The following is a 21185-nucleotide window of genomic DNA, read 5'->3' as shown; positions in this document are numbered from 1 at the left end:
TCCCAAAGTGTTGGGATTATAGGCATGAACCACTGTGCCCAGCCCCAGCCCAATTTTTATTTAGCTTTCTGAGTCTGTGCTTATGCCTTCAACACTTTAATAATGATTTTCAGCTGCTGCATAAGGAACGCAGGCTTGATCCTGTCACAAACACATTTAGCACACGTTCCTGACATGTTTTTTGTTTTGGACAATCTCATAAGTACTTTAGAAACTCACAGCATGAACCCCTTGAAGTCTGCCTGGGCACACGCCACATGCAGATTTTGGTGCTTTCCCAACTTTGTTGGTATAAAGTTCAACAATTCTATTACCAGGGACTCAGGACTGCCTAGTTTTGTTAGAGGCTGTACTGTAGGAAAACCTGTAACAACAATATGTCAAATGCTGGAACATTGTGAGTGCCTCTAGACAACATCCCCAGAAGAGGAAAAAGAAAAAAAAAAATCACATTTTTTTTTTACTTTATCCTTGTCCTAAGGAATAATATCTATAAAGTCATGAGTTTCATGTGTATATATGATTTTTTCTTTCTTTTTTTTTTTTTTTTTTTTTTTTTTGTTTGTTTTGAGAAGATGTCTCGCTCTATCACCCAGGCTGGAGTGCAGTGGCACGATCTCAGCTCACTGCAAGCTCTGCCTCCCGGGTTCACACTATGCTCCTGCCTCAGTCACCCGAGTAGCTGGGACTACAGGCGTCCGCCACCACGCCCCGCTAACTTTTTTGTATTTTTAATAAAAATGGGGTTTCACCATGTTAGCCAGGATGGTCTCAATCTCCTGACCTCGTGATCCGCCCGCCTCAGCCTCCCAAAGTGCTGGGATTACAGGCCTGAGCCACTGCGCCCAGCCTGATTTTTTTTAATAGATGTAATAAATACATTACCATTAATTTTTCAAAAATGAGTTATAGGCTGGGTGTGGGGGCTCACGCCTGTAATTTCATCACTTTGGGAGGCTGAGGAGGGAGGGTTGCTTGAGCCCAGGAGTTCAAGACCAGCCTAGGCAACATGGCGAGACCCCATGTTCCTCTACAAAAATTACAAAAGAAATGAGCTAGGTGTGATGGCCTGTGCTATAGTCCCAGCTACTCGGGAGGCTGAGGTGGGAGGATCACCTGAGCCTGGGAGTTTGAGGCTGCAGTGAGCCATGATGGCTCCACTGGCACTCCAGCCTGGGTGACAGTGTGAGACCCTGTCTCAAAAAAAAAAAAAAGTTTATCCACATAGGACTGAAAGTGATCTCATGGACCACCCACTGGTAGTTAGCATACCTCACCTAGGGAAGCACTGCCTGCATATGTGTTTCTGTACGTCCGTGCCTTCATATCTGAACATCAGCATCATTAATGCACATTTGCAGATAAATGGTAAGGCCATGGGCTCTGTGTGTATGTGTGTGCGCTTGCATGTTCCCATTTGAGGGTATTTCTGTGTCCATCAGGTTATTTGTGTCCATGCCTCTGTGTGCTCTGGTGATGACGTGTGTGTGTGTGTGTGTATCTGTGGGAGTGCAGTCATTTTTTTATTTGTATTAATTTATTTATTTTTGAGACAGAGTCCTACTTTGTGACCCAGGCTGGAGTGCAGTGGCATGATCTCAGCTCACTGCAACCTTCATCTCCCGGGTTCAAAAGATTCTCCTGCCTCAGCCTCCCGAGTAGCTGGGAGTACAGGCGTGTGCCACCACATCCGGCTAATTTTTTTTTTTATTTTTGGTAGAGACAGGGTTTTGCCATGTTGGCCAGGCTGATCTCGAACTCCTGACCTCAGGTGATCCACTCGCCTCGGCCTCCCAAAGTGCTGGGATTACAGGCGTGAGCCTCTGCGCCCGACCGGGTGTACATTTATGACTGCGCATGCTTGTACTTGTGACACCATTGACAGTGTGTGTATCTTTGTATAAAGACATTTGTATAGTCCTTGTATTCAAGACTCATAACATCATTGCTGGGAGAAATCTTGGAGATTATCGCCACCCCTCACATTTTACAGATGGGGAAATAAAGGCCCAGAGAAGTGGACACGGATTTGCTCTGCAATCTTGGGCAAGTACTGTACCTCCTTAGACCTTCGTTTCTTCATCTTTAAAATGAGGATAACGTGTCATGGGTCTGTTTTGAGGACTGAAGATAATGTAGGTAAAACCCTTAGAACAGTGCTTGAGTGAGTCAGCTCTCAATAAATGTTAGCTGTGATTATTGTTACTACTATTATTACTTTCGCTACCATCTAAGAGCTCCAGCTGATTTATGGCAGAGCCATGTCTGATGTCTGACAGTCCAGTGTCTACTCTGTCAGGAACCCTCTTGAACACAGGTGTGTGTGCATTTCTTTCTGTAAGTATGTGTGCACATCTGTATGCCCACACACATCCATCCTTGTAGGAAGCAGAACTGCCTGGTACGGAGTAGACTGCATGGATCTGTGGTTAGAACATCTGAGTTGGATGGCTGCGTGTATCCATGTGTCTGTGTCTTCTGTGAACTTGTGTGCCACCGTGTGGACCAGAGGTGTATCTGTCAGTTTGTCCCTCTGCACACATCTGTGGGTATCTCTACGACCACGAAACTGTGTGTGTGTGTGTGTGTGATACATGTGCTCTCCATATGTGTGTGTAAAAAAGCGGTGACTTAGAAACAGAGTCAAGGGAAGTTTGGGGACAGGAAGGAGGGCTTGGGAGCCTGACACTGGAGAGTCCAGAGTTGAGGGTATTGGGGACCCAGGTCATCCCTCCCTGGCACCCCTGACTCTCAGCCTCTTTCTGCCACCATCGCCGGGTTTATTTCCGCCTCTGGAACGCAGCACTGGGGGGATTCCTGGCAGTGCCGGACCATGTGGAGGACATGAAGGCAGGCCGTGTGGTGGTCTCCGACCCCCGAGCGGGCGGTAGCTGCATCTGGTACTACGAGGATGGGCTGCTGAAGAACCAGGTACTGATACAGGGGCCTGAAGAGGCCCTACTGGGTGAATTGGCCTGAACCCCACCTACCCCCGGTCTCTGTGCTCCCCAAGAAGGGAACATCCAGCCGAGGGTGCCTGGCTGGGGGCAGGGGGCTTCCAGCTCCATTCCTCGGGGAGCAAGAGCCTATACTGCCAAGGAACTCAGAAAGTTATCTGCTACCCCGAGACCCCAAAGCACAGCAAGGAATTGCCAGGGACTCAGAAAGCAGGCCGAACCTCTGGCCCTCAGCTTTCGGTAGGTTGGTTGTCTGGTGGGACCCGGGTAAATTGTCAGTCTGCAAAAACAAGTCCAATGAACTGGGTGCTTCTAAGGGACCTCCCAGCTCTGATGCCTATGACAGAACTTGAGCCCTATTAATAATGGTAGATTTGGCCAGGCATGGTGGCTCATGCCTATAATCCCAACACTTTGGAAGGCCGAGGCAGGAGGATTGCTTGAGGACAGGAGTTTGAGGCCAAAGAAAAAATTAACTGGGTGTGGTGGTACATGCCTGTAGTCCCAGGTACTCAAGAGGCTGAGGTGGGAGGCTTGAGCCCAGGAGTTAGAGGCTGCAGTGAGCCAGGGTTGAGCCATTGCACTCCAGCCTTGGTGACAGCACAAGACCTGGTCTCAAAAAAATAAATAAATAAATAAAAATAAAAATAAGGCCGGGTGCGGTGGCTCAAGCCTGTAATCCCAGCACTTTGGGAGGCCGAGACGGGCGGATCACGAGGTCGGGAGATCAAGACCATCCTGGCTAATATGGTGAAACCCCGTCTCTACTAAAAAAATACAAAAACCTAGCCGGGCGTGGTGGCAGGCGCCTGTAGTCCCAGCTACTCGGGAAGCTGAGGCAGGAGAATGGCGTAAACCCGGGGGGCGGAGCTTGCAGTGAGCTGAGATCCGGCCACTGCACTCCAGCCTGGGCGACAGAGCGAGACTCTGTCTCAAAAAATAAATAAATAAATAAAAATAAAAAGAAAAAAGGTAGATTTACTCCACACACATTTCTTGAGCACCTACTATGTGCCAGGCTCTGTTCTAGATGCTGGGGATATAGCAGTTATAGACAGAATTAGCACCTGCCCTCCTGAAGCTTACTTCCTAGTGGGGAGAGATAGACAGAAATAACTTGAATGGGCAGAATATCTTAGTGTCTTAGATGATGAAAGTTCAATAGAGGAAGATAAATCATGAAAGCACAATAGGCCAGGCGCGGTGGCTCATCACGCCTGTAATCACAGCACTGTGAGAGGCTGAGTGAGGCAGGAGGATCTCTTGAGCTCAGGAGTTCAAGACCAGCCTGGGCGGCATAATAAGACGCCATCTCCACAAAAAGTAAAAAACACCAGCCGGACGTGGTGGCGTGCACCTGTAGTCCCAGCTACTCAGGAGGCTGAGGTGGGAGGATTACGTGAGCCCAGGAGATTGAGGCTGTGGTAAGCTATGATCATACCACTGCACACTAGCCTGGGCAACAGAGGGAGACTCTGTCTCAAAAAAAAGGGAGCATAGGAAGTATCAGGTATGATATGGGAGCCTTTCCTGAGAAGATGACATTTGAGGGAGGCAGCCGTGCAGATATCTGAGGGAAGAGTGTTCCAGGCAGAGAGAACAGCCAGTGCAAAGGCCCTAGGAAGGAACATGCCTGGGATTGTTCTGGGCTAGCAAGGCTAGCTGGGTGGCTAGAGTTGAGTGAGGGGGAGGTAGCAGGAGATGAGGCCAGAAAGGTTATGGGGACTGTAGGTATTTGTAGACCATTGAGAGGTTTTGTCTTTTACTTAGAATGAGAGAGACGGCTAACCACGTGCCAGGCTCTGCATTGAGTTCTTCACACAAATGCCTCCTATAATCTTTAGTCTAGAGTAGCATGGGGCAGGTCTTTTTTTTTTTTTTTTTTTTTTTTTGAGATAGAGTCTCGCTCTGTCACCCAGGCTGGAGTGCTGTGGTCGGATCTCAGCTCACTGCAAGCTCCGCCTCCCGGGTTCACGCCATTCTCCTGCCTCAGCCTCCCGGGTAGCTGGAACTACAGGCGCTGCCACCTCGCCCAGCTAGTTTTTTGTAGTTTTTAGTAGAGACGGGGTTTCACCATGTTAGCCAGGATGGTCTCGATCTCCTGACCTTGTGATCCGCCCGTCTTGGCCTCCCAAAGTGCTGGGATTACAGGCTTGAGCCACCGCACCCGGCCCGGGGCAGGTCTTTTTATATTCCCCATTTTACAGGTGAGGAAACCAGAGCACAGAGAGGTTAGGTAATTTGCTGAAAGTCACACAGCCAGTAAATGTGTAGAGATTTGTCTGATGCTAAAGCCTACGCTTTGAAAGCCAGTCATGGAAGGATTCCTGGAGGAGTTAATATTTTTCCAACCCTTTTATGTTTTCTCACGCTGAACCCTTGCAAAAGCCAGCATTTGGGGATTTCCATCCCCAAGGAAACTGAAGCTGAGGAGGATTAAGAGATTTGCCCAGGGCCGCCGGGCGCGGTGGCTCAAGCCTGTAATCCCAGCACTTTGGGAGGCCGAGACGGGCGGATCACGAGGTCAGGAGATCGAGACCATCCTGGCTAACATGGTGAAACCCCGTCTCTACTAAAAATACAAAAAACTAGCCGGGCGAGGTGGCGGGCGCCTGTAGTCCCAGCTACTCGGAGGCTGAGGCAGGAGAATGGTGTAAACCCGGGAGGCGGAGCTTGCAGTGAGCTGAGATCCGGCCACTGCACTCCAGCCTGGGAGACAGAGCCAGACTCCGTCTCAAAAAAAAAGAGAGATTTGCCCAGGGCCACAGTCCCTAAGAGCCAGGATTCGTAGCAGATGTGTCAAGGGTTTCTTGGGTACGGTAGAGTACCTGTGGGGAGGAACAATGCCTGATGACCTCCTGGGGCCTCAGATGGCCCCCACCATGAGCCTGCAGGTAATTGGACCCCCTAGCCCAGGCTCTAAGGTGGTGCTGTGGGCCGAGAGCCGCCTGCCGCGCCAGACGTGGAGCATCAGTGAATCCGGCCACATCTGCAGCCAGATGTTCGAAGGCCAGATCCTGGATGTGAAGGGTAAGGTGGGATGTATGGGGAAGAGGGCTCCTGAGGGGACTGAGAGCCATGGAGTCCCAGCTCTCTCTGACTATCTCCCTGTCTTTTAATTCCTATCCCACCCCCAGGAGGCCGGGGCTACGACCGGGACCACGTGGTGCTATGGGAGCCGGATGAGGACAGGGCATCCCAGATCTGGACCATCCATGTGCTCTGAACCTTTTCACCTCACCCTCCAGCCCTGGAGGCTTTTGCTGGGATGAATGTTTTTATAGAGTTTTTGTTGTAACATAAGCTGTTTTCTAATATGCAAGGTGCACACTTGTCTCTGTGCACCTTGATATTTCGGGGTGGAGTGGGGGTTCGTTCACCTGCCTTCTTCCCTGATGCTCAGGCTGGCTTCTTCCCTGAGGCTCAGGCTGACTTCTTCCCTCCTGGCTCCAGCGTTGGGGTTCAGCTGTTAGGTCTCCTTCTGCCATCAGAGGGCGCCCTGGGACCAGACTAACTGGGGAGTGTAGTCCCGCGCAGCCACCCAAATGATGTGTTGTGAGAGCCAGGTCTGAGCCGGGCGGGTCCCTGGGCTGTGCGGGCACAGACACAAACTGAGCCTTTTGGTCCCTGTCCTTAGGGAACTCACAGTCCCACAGAGGATCCTCACGGGTAGGGTGATGCATCCATGAGAAGGGAGGAAAGAAGTAGAGGGACTCACACAGCAGGAACGTCACCCCTCCAAAGGGGTGCAGGGCAGGCTGAGATGTCCCTCTGCACACATCAGGGACCTGCAGCTGAGTTGTCAGGGTGGGAAGGAGTTAGCCAGACTCCAGGAGGCAGATAAAGAATATTCTAGGGATGCATACAAGTCCAGGGTGAAAACGTGGAAGTTAGCGTGATGGGGGCGCCCTAGGCCAGGCACGGGAGATAAGTGTGAGCCACACCCTGAAGGGCTGTGCCCCCAGGGCTCTGCTGCACTCACCCCAATTCTGGTCTTAGAGAAGCCAGGACAGGGCGTCTGGGTCTTTAACGCACCTCAGAGAGGGCAGGACATAGAAGAGGGGGCGCTCTCTCTATCCCTGGAGGTCCTCAAGGAAGAAGCCAAGGTGGGAGGGGCCCTTGGGGGGTGCCCTGGGGCTCCCTTCCATCTCTGCAGCACCCACCTCCCCCAAGCCCAGGAGGGTGGGAGTGGTCAGAGCAGCTGCTTGCCCTTCCTGCCTTCCCAGCCCCTGGGCCAGCATGGGAGGTAGACAGCCACCCGTCATCCTTCTCCAGCCCCAGATGCCTGTGGGGCTGGTTTGCTGGGGATCTAAAGACCATGTTGAGGGGTGTCCCTGGGACTGGGGATCTCCCTGGATCTGTCATTCTGAAGATACCCAGGTAGTGGGGTAGAGGCTGTCTGAGCCTGGGATGTCCAGGGTGGTGGCATCTCTAGTACCATCATTCCCAAACACCCAGGGATGGGTGAAGCAAATGCAACTGCAGGGGTTGGTGAGGCTGCCAGGTTCTGGGCCTTGTCCCTGTAATGTGCTTCTGAGGGGAGGGGCCCTCAGCTTTGGAATTTAGGTAGGGAAGCTGGGGGCTGCTCCCTGGTGCCAACTTCCCTGCTGATGGGGGAATGGGAAGCTCCCTGGTGCTGCTGCACAGCTGGCTCTTGGGGCGTAGGAATGGACAGTAACCGCACACAGGACCCCACTGCATGTACAAGGGTAACTTTATTGACCCCAGCTGGGCAGTACTTGGCCTCTACATCATTACCCCCCTATTTCGGCTGTTGCCACCATGGCACTGCCTGTCAAATTCTACAACCTGGTGATGTCTGGCATCAACCCCTCCCAAGGATGGAGGGGATTCTTTTGCGAGTGATGGTAGCAGCTGTTTCAGGGGGCACAGGGCTAAGGCTGACACGTGTCACCTCAACTGAAGTAGAAGAGGTGGATTATAGCATTGGCCACGAAGAAAAGGAAACCGCCTCCGCTCATGTTGCTGGATGCTGAGGGGCTGTTGCTTTGGCTGGTGGAGTTTTGTCCGGAGACTCCAGTTTGTATCTGCAGGAGGAGAAGTGGGATAAGCTCAGGGGACTTTTTAATTTAATTTAATTTAATTTAATTTAATTTAATTTAATTTTTTGAGGCAGAGTCTCACTCTGTCACCCAGGCTGGACTACAGTGGTGCGATCTCGGCTCACTGCATCCTCCACCTCCCTGGTTCAAGTGATTCTCCTGCCTCAGCCTCCTGAGTAGCTGGGACTATAGGCACGCGCCACCACGCCTGGCTAATTTTTCTACTTTTAGTAGAGACGGGTTTTCACCATGTTGGTCAGGCTGGTCTCGAACTCCTGACCTGGTGATCCACCCGCCTCGGCCTCCCAAAGTGCTGGGATTACAGGCGTGAGCCACCGTACCCAGCCCTCAGGGGACATCTGAATCTCCTGTTTGTTATTTAAAGATGCAGCCCCCTTTCTACCCTCCCTGCCCTCCATCCCCCCACCTCCATAAAACAGTCCTCAGTTCTGTCCCATGTGACCACTACTTCTTCCACAAGGTCCTGTCAGGATGTTTGGCTGCTCCCTGCTTTGACACAGGCAGGGACAGAGGTGATCACTGCCCCTGCCCACCCCCTTTCACAGAATCTTTCTGTTTTTTTGAGATAGAGTTTCGCTCTTTTGGCCAGGCTGGAGTGAAGTGGCGCGATCTCAGCTCACTGCTACCTCCACCCCCGGTTTCAAGTGATTCTCCTGCCTCAGCCTCTCGAGTAGCTGGGATTATAGGCGCCCACCATCACACCCAGCTAATTTTTTTTTTCTCCCCAAGACACAGTCTCTGTCGCTCAGGCTGGTGTGCAGTGGCGCGATCTCGGCTCACTGCAAGCTCCACCCCCGGATTCACGCCATTCTCCTGCCTCAGCCTCCCAAGTAGCTGGGACTACAGGTGCCCGCCACCATGCCCGGCTAATTTCTTTTTGTATTTATGGTAGAGACAGGGCTTCACCATGTTAGCCGGGATGGTCTCGATCTCCTGACCTCGTGATCCGCCTGCCTCAGCCTCCCAAAGTGCTGGGATTACAGGCATGAGCCACTGTGCCTGGTTCACCCAGCTAATTTTTGTATTTTTAGTAGAGACGAGATTTTGTCATGTTGACCAGGCTGGTCTTGAACTCCTGACCTCAGGTGATCCGCCCACCTCGGCCTCCCAAAGTGTTGGGATTACAGGCGTGAGCCACCGTGCCTGGTTACAGAACCTTTCTTTTTACCTCTCCCCAGCCACCGGCCCCTCTGTCATAGAGGGAGACAGGGGAGCACTGGCCCTTGACCTTCCTAGCCTGGCAAAGGGCTTAGCTTCCCTGAGCCTCAGTTTCCTCTTCTGAGTGGGGAGAAGTTCATCATAGTTGTGAAGGTCACGAGCCCGGGCTGAGTGAGAAAGCACTTTGCAAAGCGTGGGTAGCTGGATGTGGGGTGGGGAAGTGGCCAGATGGTGATCAAGCTGTCCTTAATGCTTGATGGAGCTGCAACTAGAGCTGTTCTTGATGGAGATTAAGCTGGTTTTGATGGTGATCAAGCTGTTCTTGATCAAGAACTTGATGTCCGGTCTCCTGTATTGACTCCCCTCTGGGCACCTGGGATGCTACCAAAGCTGCCTCCTGGAATAGCAGTCGCTTTTGAGACTCCAGTTATCTCTGAAGTGGGAGAGTCCTGTCTTCTTTGCATTCCTGAACATCCAGGCTTCTCTCTGGCAGGGGAGTGGGGGTTGGAGTGTCCCCTGTCACCTCCAGAACCACGGCAGGCTCCACTTGGACATCTGGCCTCTCCCCAAAGGACCATCTCCCCAGACTCCCTGTGGGCCAATGTCTTCCTCACTCAGGGTTGTCTTCCCAAGTCTCTTAATTCTCTATTATTCTACAGCACCCCTTGGGTGCCCCAATGCGCCTGGCACCCTGTAAGTGCTCCCCAGCTTGGATACAGGTTTCTGTCAGGGCAGCCTGCAAGCAGTCCAGCTCCAGCCAGAAGAACTGGAAGGCTGGGCGGCCAGGCCCGCTGCGTCCCTGCTGTTACTGTTGGAGTCCATCTGCTGTGCTCTCAGGAGAGAAGGCTGGGTCTCTGGGAGCTCACATCCTATATGCCCTCCCTCCATGCCAAGCAACTTTGGGCAGTCCTGGCAGTGGTGCCAGGGGTTGCTCTTACCTGTACCATAACCAGGAGGCTGATGGTGAGGAAGAGGAAGAGGAAGCGCTTCATTTTGGTAGGATCTTGGCTGTCTTGGTAGCAGCTTTTTAGGTGATCTCAGGGCTGTCTGGAGGCTTCTTTTGGCTTGGCTGCTTTTGAACCAGGAGGCAGGGGAGGCGGGGTGAGGCAGGGAGAGGAAGGACGGCCTACAAGGTGGAGGAGGGGTGTGGCTTCCTTTCTGCAGATCTGGGGTTGGATAATACCAGGCCCTAGGTTCTAAGGCCCTGGCTGAGGGAGCAGGCTAGATCCTAGGAGATAGGAGAGAGGTCAATCCAGAGGCAATGGTGGGAGTAAGTAGGGCCCGAGGCTTGGAGTCATGCATCCTGCAGGCTGAATCCTGGTCTAATCACTGACCAACTCTGAGACCCTGGGCCAGAAACTCTACCTCTCTGACCGTTTAACAAAAGAACTGCCGGATTACATGTAATAATAACCAATTTTAAAAGAGTCAGCACATAGCAAATATTCCATAAATGAGTTTGTTGCTTAAAGAAGATAGGGGCAGGGTATAGGAGCTCAAGGAGAAAGGCTGGAATAGATTTAGGTTTCTTTTTTTTTTGAGACGGAGTCTCGCTCTGTTGCCCAGGCTGGAGTGCAGTGGCCGGATCTCAGCTCACTGCAAGCTCTGCCTCCCAGGTTCATGCCATTCTCCTGCCTCAGCCTCCCTAGTAGCTGGGACTACAGGCGTCCGCCAGGTCGCCCGGCTAGTTTTTTGTATTTTTAGTAGAGACGGGGTTTCACCATGTTAGCCAGGATGGTCTTGATCTCCTGACCTCGTGATCCACCCGTCTCGGCCTCCCAAAGTGCTGGGATTACAGGCTTGAGCCACGGCGCCCGGCCAGATTTAGGTTTCAAGGGAAGCCTTGTAGATGGGCTGCAGGTTCTGAATGAAAGCTTGGGAAATATTTAGATTGTAGAAGGGATGGTAGATTTCTGTGAAAGTGCTGGAGATGGGGAATCGGGAAGCCTGGTTTTAGTTGAGCTTTCTCTCTCTAGGCCTCAGTTCCTCATTTCAAGGAACTGGGAAGACTGAAATAGATTATTTCTGAAGTTTAAGACCTTGCGTTTTGTTTTCTTGTTGTTGGGGTTTTTGTTGTTGTTGCTTTTAGACAGTTTTGCTCTGTGCAGTGGCACGATCTCGGCTTACTGCAACCTCCACCTCCTCGATTCAAGCAATTATCCTGCCTTAGCTTACTGAATCGCTGGGACTACAGGTGTGTGCCACCACGCCTGGCTACTTTTTTGTATTTTTTTTTTTTTCGTGGAGGCGGGGTTTCACCACGTTGGCTAGGCTGGTCTCAAATGCCTGACCTCAAGTGATCCGCCTGCCTCGGCCTCCCAAAGTGTTGGGATTACAGGCATGAGCCACCGCGCCCAGTCAAGACTTAGCATTTTGTGATGTGGGTAGAGAAAGTAGCAAGCAGATGCGTTGTTTGTATTAGCTGAGGATGAGCGACGGAAGTGAGGGAAGGGACAAGCAGGTGACTAAGCTGCGGTGGAAGGGGACTGGGGTGAGGGAGTGGCTGTGAGGGCCCAGGGAGGGGTGGGCGGATGAGAGGAATCCCAAAGCTGGCCTGGACAGTGCTCCATGCTTTATGCATTCCCTCACTTGATTCCCTCTGTGGTGCCCTGCAGCAGGTGTTATGTTTATCCCCATTTGACTGGTGAAAAAACTGAGGCTTAGATGTTAAGTGACTTGCTAAGATCGTAAATGGGGGAGCCAGTCTCATTTGACCTTGAATCCAGGTCTGTCTGAAGCCACAGCCATGTACGTAACCTCTGGGGCTGCCCTAGAATTCACCCATTAAGTCTCGATTCTCTGCCACTCCCGCCTCCTCCCCTACACCAACTCCCCCCAGACTCCAGGAGTTGGTGACCACAGCCCTGGCTCTGGCTCACTCTCCCTTCCTTAGTTCACTTTAGGCCTCATTTCCGTGCTTGGTAGTAAAGGGAAAACTCCCCTCACTTCTATTCTATTGTTTTGGGCCTTATGTTGCAAGCCCAGGGAAGATCTGGCTGAGGCCGGGCATGGGGGCTATGCCTGTAATCCTAGCACTTTGGGAGGCTGAGGCAGGCAGATAACTTGAGCACAGGAGTCTGAGACCACCTGGGCAACATACAGAGGCCCCATCTCTAAAAAAAGAAAAAAAAATTTGCCGGGCATAGTGGCACAAACCTATATAGCCTCAGCTACTTGGGGGTTGAGGCAGGAGGATTGCTTGTGCCTGGGAGGTCCAGCCATGATTGTGCCACTGCACTCCAGCCTGGGTGACAGAGCAAGACCCTGTCTCAAAAAAAAAAAAAAAAAAAAAGAAAGGGCCGGCTGAGGTGGGTGGATCACCTGAGGTCAGGAGTTGAAGACCAGCCTGGCCAACATGGTGAAACCCCTTCTCTACTAAAAATACAAAAATTAGCCAGGTGTGCTGGCGCACGCCTGCAATGCCAACTACTCAGGAGGCTGAGGCAGGAGAATCGCTTGAACCTAAGAGAAGGAGGTTGCAGTGAGCCGAGATGGCACCATTGCACTCTAGCCTGAGTGACAAGAGAAAAACTCAATCTCAAAAAAAAAAAAAAAGGAGAAAGAAGAAAAGAAGAACTGAGAGTCAAAACTGATGAGAGAAAGCCAGGAAGTGGAGAGGGAGGGGCCCCCAGCCACCCATCAACCTCTTTCCCCATCCCTGCCCTTTCCACCCAGAGGTCTCTCCTCACACTTGACTCAAGTTCTCAACTGCCTTTGGTGTGCCTGTGGGGGTGAGTGATTCTAGGGTTCATGAGAGCCAGGGAGGTGTCCCGTGCCAGAAGGGCACCAGCCCAGGAGACAGGATACCCATGTTGAAGTCAGATTACTCTGCTGAAAATGAGCTCCATCACACTGTGCAATCTTCTCCCCTCTTACAAAGAGGCAGCCAGACAGGATGAGCCTGGGGCTGGCTGTGTTATAGTTTCCTGTGCTGGAGATGCATGCGAGGATATTAAATGCCAGACTCTCATTTGGAAGCATTTTCTTGCAAACCTCAGAAGCTTCATTTTCACCTCCAGACACTCTGAGGAGTATCTTTTACAGTCCATGTATTTCTTCTTCAAGGAAAGCCCTTCTCCAATTATTTTACCTGGCAAACTTTTTTTTTTTTTTTTTTTTTTTTTTTTTCCTGTTGAGACAGGTTCTTGCCGTTGTCACGCAGGCTGGAGTACAAGTGGTGCAATCATAGCTCACTGTAACCTCGAACTCCTGGGCTCAAGCAATCCTCCCGCCTCATCCTCCTAAGTAGCTGGGACTACAGGTGCATGTCACCATGCCCAGCTAATTTTTTGGGTGCTGGGGGATGGAGTTTTGCTATGTTGCCCGGACTGCAAACTCTTCTTTATTCTTCAATATTTAGCTTAGAAGCCCCTTCCCCAGGGAAACTTTCCGCTGTCCCTAGGAAACTCAGAGTTCCTAAATGTTCAAAGGGCCCTTTCTGTTGACCTCTGTTCTAAAGATCGTGTCAACCAAGAATATGATCTGTCCCTTGTGGGTTGGGACTCGGTTTTGTCATTTATTCAGCACAGCGCAGAACATGGCACAGAGTAGGTGTCAGGGACTGCTGGAAGAATGAGTGTGTGTAATGTGTCTAGATCTATTACCACCCTTGAGCCTAGTAGTCCTGCATTTATTCATCCAGTCAATATTTACTATGGAGCAATGGTAGAGTCAGTACTGAAAAGTTACCGATGCAGAAAAGAAATAAGGGGCTGAGAGAAGCAAGCCCTTTATTTGGAGCTGCTTTTCTCCTAAAAGTATTTGCCACTTCAGAGGAGACAGCTGAGAAACTGAGCCGAGCTTTCTCATCTTCACATACTTACAAATATATGGGAGAAAAACTGTAGTTCTAGATCCTCTAAGAAAGAGGAGCCCTGACAAACTCCCCCCACCTAGTCTTTGGGTTGGACCACCATGGGGAGTGAGAGTAAACAGGAAACAACAGCCCAACCCTCAAAGAAATTGAAGACAACATGACCAAAAAGCAGAAACAGATAATAGAAAGTTATACAAAAGATCCAGATAATGGAATAATCAATCAAATTTTCAAATAACTATGCTTTACTCAAAGACATTTTCCTCTTCTGCCCTCTGAGCAGCAGGACAAGATTGAGACTGGACAAGACTGAGAACTAGAAATTATAGTAAAGAACCAAATGGAAATTCTAGAACTGAAAAATACGGTAATAAAAATTAGAAACTCAGTGGATAGGTTTAACATCAGATTGGGCCAACTGAAGAGAAAATTAGTGAAGTGAAGTAAAGATCGTAAGAAAATATTATTAGAGCAGAATGTGTTTATTGGGTGCCTGCTGTGTGCCAGGTACTGAACTAGGCACTGGGAATACAGCAGTGAACATAAATACATGGTCCCTGCTATTATGCAGCTGATATTTCAGTGGGGGAAGATGAATAAAAACAATGGTAATTTCAGATTTTCACAAATGGCATGAGGAAATCAAGGGGGTAATGTGAGAAGAAGTGAAACGTGGGGAGGATATATTTTAGGTCAGCGGTCAGGAAAGACCACTCAGAGGAAATATGTGTGCTAAGACCTGCAGAACAAGAGGAGTCCAGGCATGCAAAGCAGCTTAGATCACCATCCCATCCCAGTTCCACAGTGTCTTTTGATGGCTGTCCTTGGGGCCTAGCACAGTCTCACATAGGCCAGGTTCTCCAAATGTCCTTCATCAATGAGAGAATGGAATACAGCAGGAAGGGAGGAAGGAGAAGAGAGTTCCAGCATACATCACAGTGTGATCCACCCAGAATTTTTCATCCTCACTGAGACGGGGCTGGGATTCAATAGCATCATACAGCATCCAAGGTGAATCTTCATCCACCCATTCATTCAGCTATCCATCTACGCACCTATCCATTCAGTCTTTTAGTCTTTTGCTCATTCACTCTTTTTTTTTTTTTTTTGAGATGGAGTTTCACTCTTGTTGCCCAGGCTGGAGTGCAATAGTGCGATCTCGGCTCACTGCAACCTCCACCTCCTGGGTTCAAGCAATTCTCCTGCGTCAACATCCTGAGTAGCTGGGATTACAGGTGCATGCCACCATGCTCAGCTAATTTTTTATATTTTTAGTAGAGACAGGGTTTCTCCATGTTGACCAGACTGGTCTCAAACTCCCAACCTCAGGTGATCTGCCCACCTCGGCCTCCCAAAGTGCTGGGATTACAGGCATGAGCCACTGCGTTCTGGCCTCATTCACTCTTTTAATTAATTTATTGACACCTACTGTGTGTCAGGCAAGATGAATGAGAGTCCTTTCCCCTGAGGAATTTATAGTTTAGCAGGGACACCCATACGAAAATCACAAAACTGAATAAGAAATGCTATAATGGGCCAGGCATGGTGGTTCATGCCTGTAATCCCAGCACTTTGGAAGGCCGAGGTGGGCAGATCACCTGAACTCAGGAGTTCGAGACCAGCCTGGCTAACTTGGTGAAACTGCAACTCTACTAAAAATACAAAAATTAGTCAAGCGTGGTGGTGCACGCCTATAATCCCAGCTACTTGGAGGCTGACACAGGAGAATCACTTGAACCCAGAGGCATAGATTGCAGTGAACTGAGATCCCACCATTGCACTCCAGCCTGGGTGACAGAAAGAGATTTTGTCTCAAAAAAAGGAAATGCTATAATTGCAGCAGGACTTTGGGAGAGTGGAGTGTAGAGTGTGGTTCTGCTTGCAGGGGAGTGGGGATGAACCAGAGATGATTTCATCGGGGAGGGGACATTTGAACTTGTTGAAGGATTGAGTGGGAATTTTCACAAATGGAAAAGGCAAGAGAGGATATTCTCATTGGAAGGAGAGGCCAGAATGTAGGGAAGAACATGACGGTTTCTGGAACGTGAGAAAGGCCAAACCAAAAACAGGAGGGCTCTAAATATCCAGCTAAGCTATAGAAAATGAGGGCTTCGTCTAAGGTGGTGGTGATGTGGGTGAAGGGGGAACGTGGAAGACATAGCTAGATTTGTATTCTGCTAAAGAGACTTGGAGGAACTCTTTCTCCTTCATTATTTACCTCTTACTTCCTGAGCTGGTAGAACTCAATAAACTCTTTAACCTCAGAGGGGTCATAACTGATAAGGGTCTTTCAGGAAATGACCTAAAAGCAAAGCAGACTCTGTCCGCTTTCAAGAATAGAGACTTCTGGCCAGGTGCGGTGGGTCATGCCTGTAATCACAACGCTTTGGGAGGCCGAGGTGGGCGGATCATGAGGTCAGGAGTTCGAGACCAGCCTGACCAACAGGGTGAAACCCTGTCTTTACTAAAAATACAAAAAATTAGCTGGGCATGGTGGCACATGCCTTGGGAGGCTGAGGTGGGAGAATCGCTTGAACCCGGGAGTCAGAGTTTGCAGTGAGCTGAGATCACGCCACTGCACTCCAACCTTGGTAACAAGTGTGAAAATCCATCTCGAAAAAAAAAAAAATAGACTTCTGCCGGGTGCGGTGGCTCACGCCTGTAATCTCAGCACTTTGGGAGGCTGAGGCAGGTGGATCACAAGGTCAGGAGTTCAAGATCAGCCTGGCCAACATGGTGAAACCCCATCTTTACGAAAAAATACAAAAAAATTAGCTGGGCATGGTGGTGGGCACCTGTAATCCCAGCTACTCAGGAGGCTGAGGCAGAGAATCACTTGAACCCAGGAGGCAGAGGTTGCAGTGAGCTGAGATCATGTCACTGCACTCCAGCCTGGGCAACACAGTGAGACTCTATCTCAAAATAATAATAATAATAATAATAATAATAATAATAGAGACTTCCAGAGCCATCTAGCCCCAGAGCTGGGGTCTCCTTCCTCACCCTGCAGGTGGGAAACAGGTCCAGAAAGAGCCTTGTTCAGGACCTCCCTCCTCCCAGGCCAGGACCCTTGCACCATCATCAGACAGTGAATATCCACCATTGGATGAGATCAAGATGAGGCTGGGCAACCCCATCTCGGAAGTCCAGAGGGAATTCTTCCAGCTTGGAAGTGGTTGAATGGGTCTCCAAGGCCCTCACAATACTCAAGTCTTGTGAGCCTGGAGACCTCAGAGATTTCCAGACCTTCTAAGTTGTAGGAAGAGAAATATAGGTCAAAAAAAAAAAAAAAATCAGATGAGCTTAGACTCTTGGTTTCTTTTATAATTTTGTTTCTGAAAAACACCTCTTTTTTTTTTTTTTTTTTTTTTTAAGACAGAGTCTGGCTCTGTCACCTAGGCTGGAGTGCAGTGGCGCAATCTTGGCTCACTGCAACCTCCACCTCCCAGGTTCAAGCAATTCTCCTGCCTTAGCCTCCCGAGTAGCTGGGATTACAGGCATCCACCACCGTGCTCTGCTCATTTTATTTATTTTTTCTTTTTTTTCTTTTTTGAGATGGAGTCTTGCTCTTGTTGCCCAGGCTGGAGTGCAGTGGCGCGACCTCGGCTCACTGCAACCTCCAACTGCCGGGTTCAAGCGATTCTCCTGCTTTAGCCTCCAAAGTAGCTGGGATTATAAGCACATGCCACCACACCTGGCTGATTTTTGTATTTTTAGTAGAGACGGGGTTTCACCATGTTGGCCAGGCTGGTCTCAAACTCCTGACCGTAGGTGACCCACCCGCCTTAGCCTCCCAAAGTGCTGGGATTACACACATGAGCCACTGCTCCTGGCTTAGTTTTTGTATTTTTTAGTGAAGACAGGGTTTCATCATTTTGGCCAGGCTGGTCTCGAACTCCTGACCTCAGGTGATCCACCCACCTCAGCCTCCCAAAATGTTGGGATTACAGGTGTGAAATACTGTGCCCAGCCAAAAACTCCTGCCTTTTGAGCTGGGCACAGTGGCGAGAGGGTATAGTCTCAGCTACTTGGGAGGCTGAGAGGCCAAGACAGGAGGATATCTTGAGCTCAGGAGTTCAAATTCAGCCTGGGCAACATAGACAGAGCCTGTCTCTAAAAATAAATAAATGAGCAAAGAAAGAAAAGAAAAACACCTTTTCAGATGCAATAATGCGACAACATTATACAAATTTTTAAAATAATGTATATAGTTTTTTCAGTGTTGTCCCCACTCATGCTGAGGCCGGTGCCCCATTATGGGAAATTTAATTTGTACAATAATCCTAGGAGGTAAATTCTATTAGTATCTCTACTTTACAGGTGTGGACACTGAGACTGATAAATGAAGTATCTTGAGCAGGAACAGCCAGCTATTAAACGACAGAGCCCAGCCTCATAGAGTTGTTAAGTTATGCTGATCCACAGTACAATGTATCCTCAACAAATGATAGCTATTATAATTTTCCAAGTTTCTCCAGTGAAATTGTATGTTTTTATAATAAGGCTATGACTTCCCCAATAAATGTTATTTAAAAAAAAATCAAACGAGCAGGGCGCGGTGGCTCACGCCTGTAGTTCCAGCACTTTGGGAGGCCGAGGCGGGTGGATCATGAGGTCAGGAGATCGAGACCATCCTGGCCAACAAGGTGAAACCCCATCTCTACTAAAAATGCAAAAATTAGCTAGGGGTGATGGCACGTGCCTGTAATCCCAGCTACTCAGAGGCTGAGGCAGGAGAATTGCTTGAACCAGAGAGTCAGAGATTGCAGTGAGCTGAGATCACGCCACTGCACTCCAGCCTGGTAACAGAGTGAGACTCTGTCTTGAAAAAGAAAAAAAAAAATCACTCAACTTGGGGCCGGGCGCAGTGGCTCACGCCTGCAATCCCAGCACTTTGGGAGGCTGAGGTGGGTGGATAATGAGGTCAGGAGATGGAGACCATCCTGGACAGCATCGTGAAACCCCGTCTCTACTAAAAATACAAAAGAATTAGCTGGGCGTGGTGGCTCGTGCCTGTAGTGCCAGCTACTCTGGAGGCTGAGGCTGGAGAATCTCTTGGACCAGGGAGGTGGAGGTTGTGGCGAGCCGAGATCGTGCCACTGTACTCCAGCCTGGTGACAGAGCAAGACTGTGTCTCAACAAACAAACAAACAAAAAAAAACGACTGGCCTGCCAGGTTAGGGGGCTTCCATTTTCCTTCCAGGAACTAGATGTTTGCTGAGTGTCTGCCTGCTGCGGAATCTCCAGCCAGGCCCTGGGTGGGAAGAAGGGATGGGATAAATCCTGGTGCCTGGGTAAGCCACTCATGATCTGGTTCTTGCTGAGGCAGGAATCAGAGGGCAGACCACAGCAGGGCTCATAAGGCCAGAGCTCCTGCTTCCCACGCTTGCTTATCTCCCAGAGCAAGGTGACAGCATGAAGTTGTTACTCTCCCTGACCATGGGTCCAACCCCAAAAAACAGTTGACTCCAGCATGATCTCAGTCTTTCTCATCTTCATATACCTAAAACCTGAGAAAACTTTCTGGTAGCAGCTCAGCAACAAGAGAGCTCCTCCTACCTCCACTCTCCAGTCACACTTTCCGCCCAGACTGCTCCCTTGGCAGTAGGTCTGTACCACCTGCTTCCTAGGCTTATCTATGCCTGCCTTGTTTACCAGAGTGAAAGTTTCTAGGAAGAGCATGGACTCTTGAGGCTGACCGTTCTGGGTTTGAATCCACTTCTGCTTCCTGCCTTTATAATCTTATGCAAGCCACTGTACTACCCTGAGCTTCAGTTTTCTCATTTGTAGATTTCTTTTTTCTTTCTTTCTTTTTTTTTTTTTTTTTTTTTTTTTTTGAGATGGAGTTTCGCTCTTGTTGCCCAGGCTGGAGTGCAATGGCGTGATCTCAGCTCAACGCAACCTCCACCTCCTGGGTTCAAGCGATTCTCCTGCCTCAGCCTTCCTGAGTAGCTGGGATTACAGGCATGAGCCACCATGCCTGACTAATTTTGTATTTTTAGTAGAGATGGGGTTTCTCCATGTTGGTCAGGCTGGTCTTGAACTCCTGACCTCAGATGATCTGCCTGCCTCAGCCTCCCAAAATGCTGGGATTACAGGCATGAGCCACTGTGCCCGGCCCTCATCTGTAAATTTCATGTTACCATCTGACTTGGAAGGCACTCAGTGGTGGTAGCTTTCTTTTTCTTTTTTTTTTTTTTTGAGACGGAGTCTCGCTTTGTCGCCCAGGCTGGAGTGCAGTGGCGCGATGTCGGCTCACTGCAAGCTCCGCCTCCCGGGTTTACGCCATTCTCCTGCCTCAGCCTCCCGAGTAGCTGGGACTACAGGCGCCCGCCACCTCGCCCGGCTAGTTTTTTGTATTTTTTAGTAGAGACGGGGTTTCACAGTGTTAGCCAGGATGGTCTCGATCTCCTGACCTCGTTATCCGCCCGTCTCGGCCTCCCAAAGTGCTGGGATTACAGGCTTGAGCCACCGCGCCCGGCCAGTTTTCTTTAGCTTCCAATTTGCATACAAAGAATGCTGTCCACTTTGGGAGGCAGAGATGGACGGATCGCTTGAGCGCAGGAGTTTGAGACCAGCCTGGGTAACATGGCGAAACCCCATCTCTACAAAAAAAAAAAAAAACTAGCTGGGCATTGTTGTGCGCACCTGTAGTCCCAGCTACACTGGTGGCTGCGATGGGAGGATGGCTTGAGCCTGGGAGGCGGATGTTGCAGTGAGCAGAGTCTACCCTTCCCTGAATATGGTAGGCTAGAAAGTCAAATGGAAAAAAAAAAAAAAAAGCACTCTGTGTTGTGCAGAGAAAGGGCTTTTGAACCTGGGCACCAAGAAGTGAGTGCCTGAGATCAGAACTCATAAACTCCCAGCCCATCACAGCTGAAAGGGTGGAGAGATGATGATGATGATTAACAGCAGGAAACGTTTTTGAAAAAGTGCTCTCTACAGGTGTTTTTGTTTGTTTCGGCTTTCCCCTTTAAAATCGTGTACTTTGCAATATCTTATTTAATCCTCACGGCAACCCAGTGGGGGTGGGTATTATCACTGTTTTACAGATGTAAAATCTAAGGTGTATAAAGTGTCCAAGAACACACAGTCAGGAGCCAGGACTCCTAATTCCAGAGTTCGTGCTCTTAACTGCCTTTAGCTGCTTTGGTGACTGAGTCTAATCCA

At 49.8% G+C, this 21185-nt stretch overlaps 2 protein-coding genes across 2 annotated transcripts in view; one reads left to right on the top strand and one right to left on the bottom strand.

The window, feature by feature from the left end:
• The window catches only part of CRYBG2 (crystallin beta-gamma domain containing 2), a 41131-nt gene extending 34795 nt beyond the window's left edge, over positions 1-6336 (top strand). The window contains 3 exon segments of the mRNA XM_030942249.1: positions 2773-2931; positions 5828-5987; positions 6095-6336. Coding sequence (XP_030798109.1) covers positions 2773-2931; positions 5828-5987; positions 6095-6183 — 408 coding nt within the window. The 3' untranslated portion in view covers positions 6184-6336.
• Positions 6337-7653: 1317 nt separating this feature from the next.
• On the bottom strand, positions 7654-10296 carry CD52 (CD52 molecule). Its single transcript, XM_010355668.2, has 2 exons — positions 10138-10296; positions 7654-8005 (listed from the first exon to the last, which is right to left on the bottom strand). The coding sequence occupies exons 1-2, from the start codon at positions 10189-10191 to the stop codon at positions 7874-7876; spliced, it is 186 nt and encodes a 61-aa protein (XP_010353970.1). The 5' UTR covers positions 10192-10296; the 3' UTR covers positions 7654-7873.
• Between the last annotated feature and the right edge of the window lie 10889 nt (positions 10297-21185).

This window comes from Rhinopithecus roxellana, chromosome 12 (assembly GCF_007565055.1).
Source record: "Rhinopithecus roxellana isolate Shanxi Qingling chromosome 12, ASM756505v1, whole genome shotgun sequence".
Lineage (NCBI taxonomy): Eukaryota > Metazoa > Chordata > Mammalia > Primates > Cercopithecidae > Rhinopithecus > Rhinopithecus roxellana.
The sequence above is the reverse complement of the archived record's forward strand: the minus strand, read 5'-3'. Positions and strand labels throughout refer to the sequence as shown.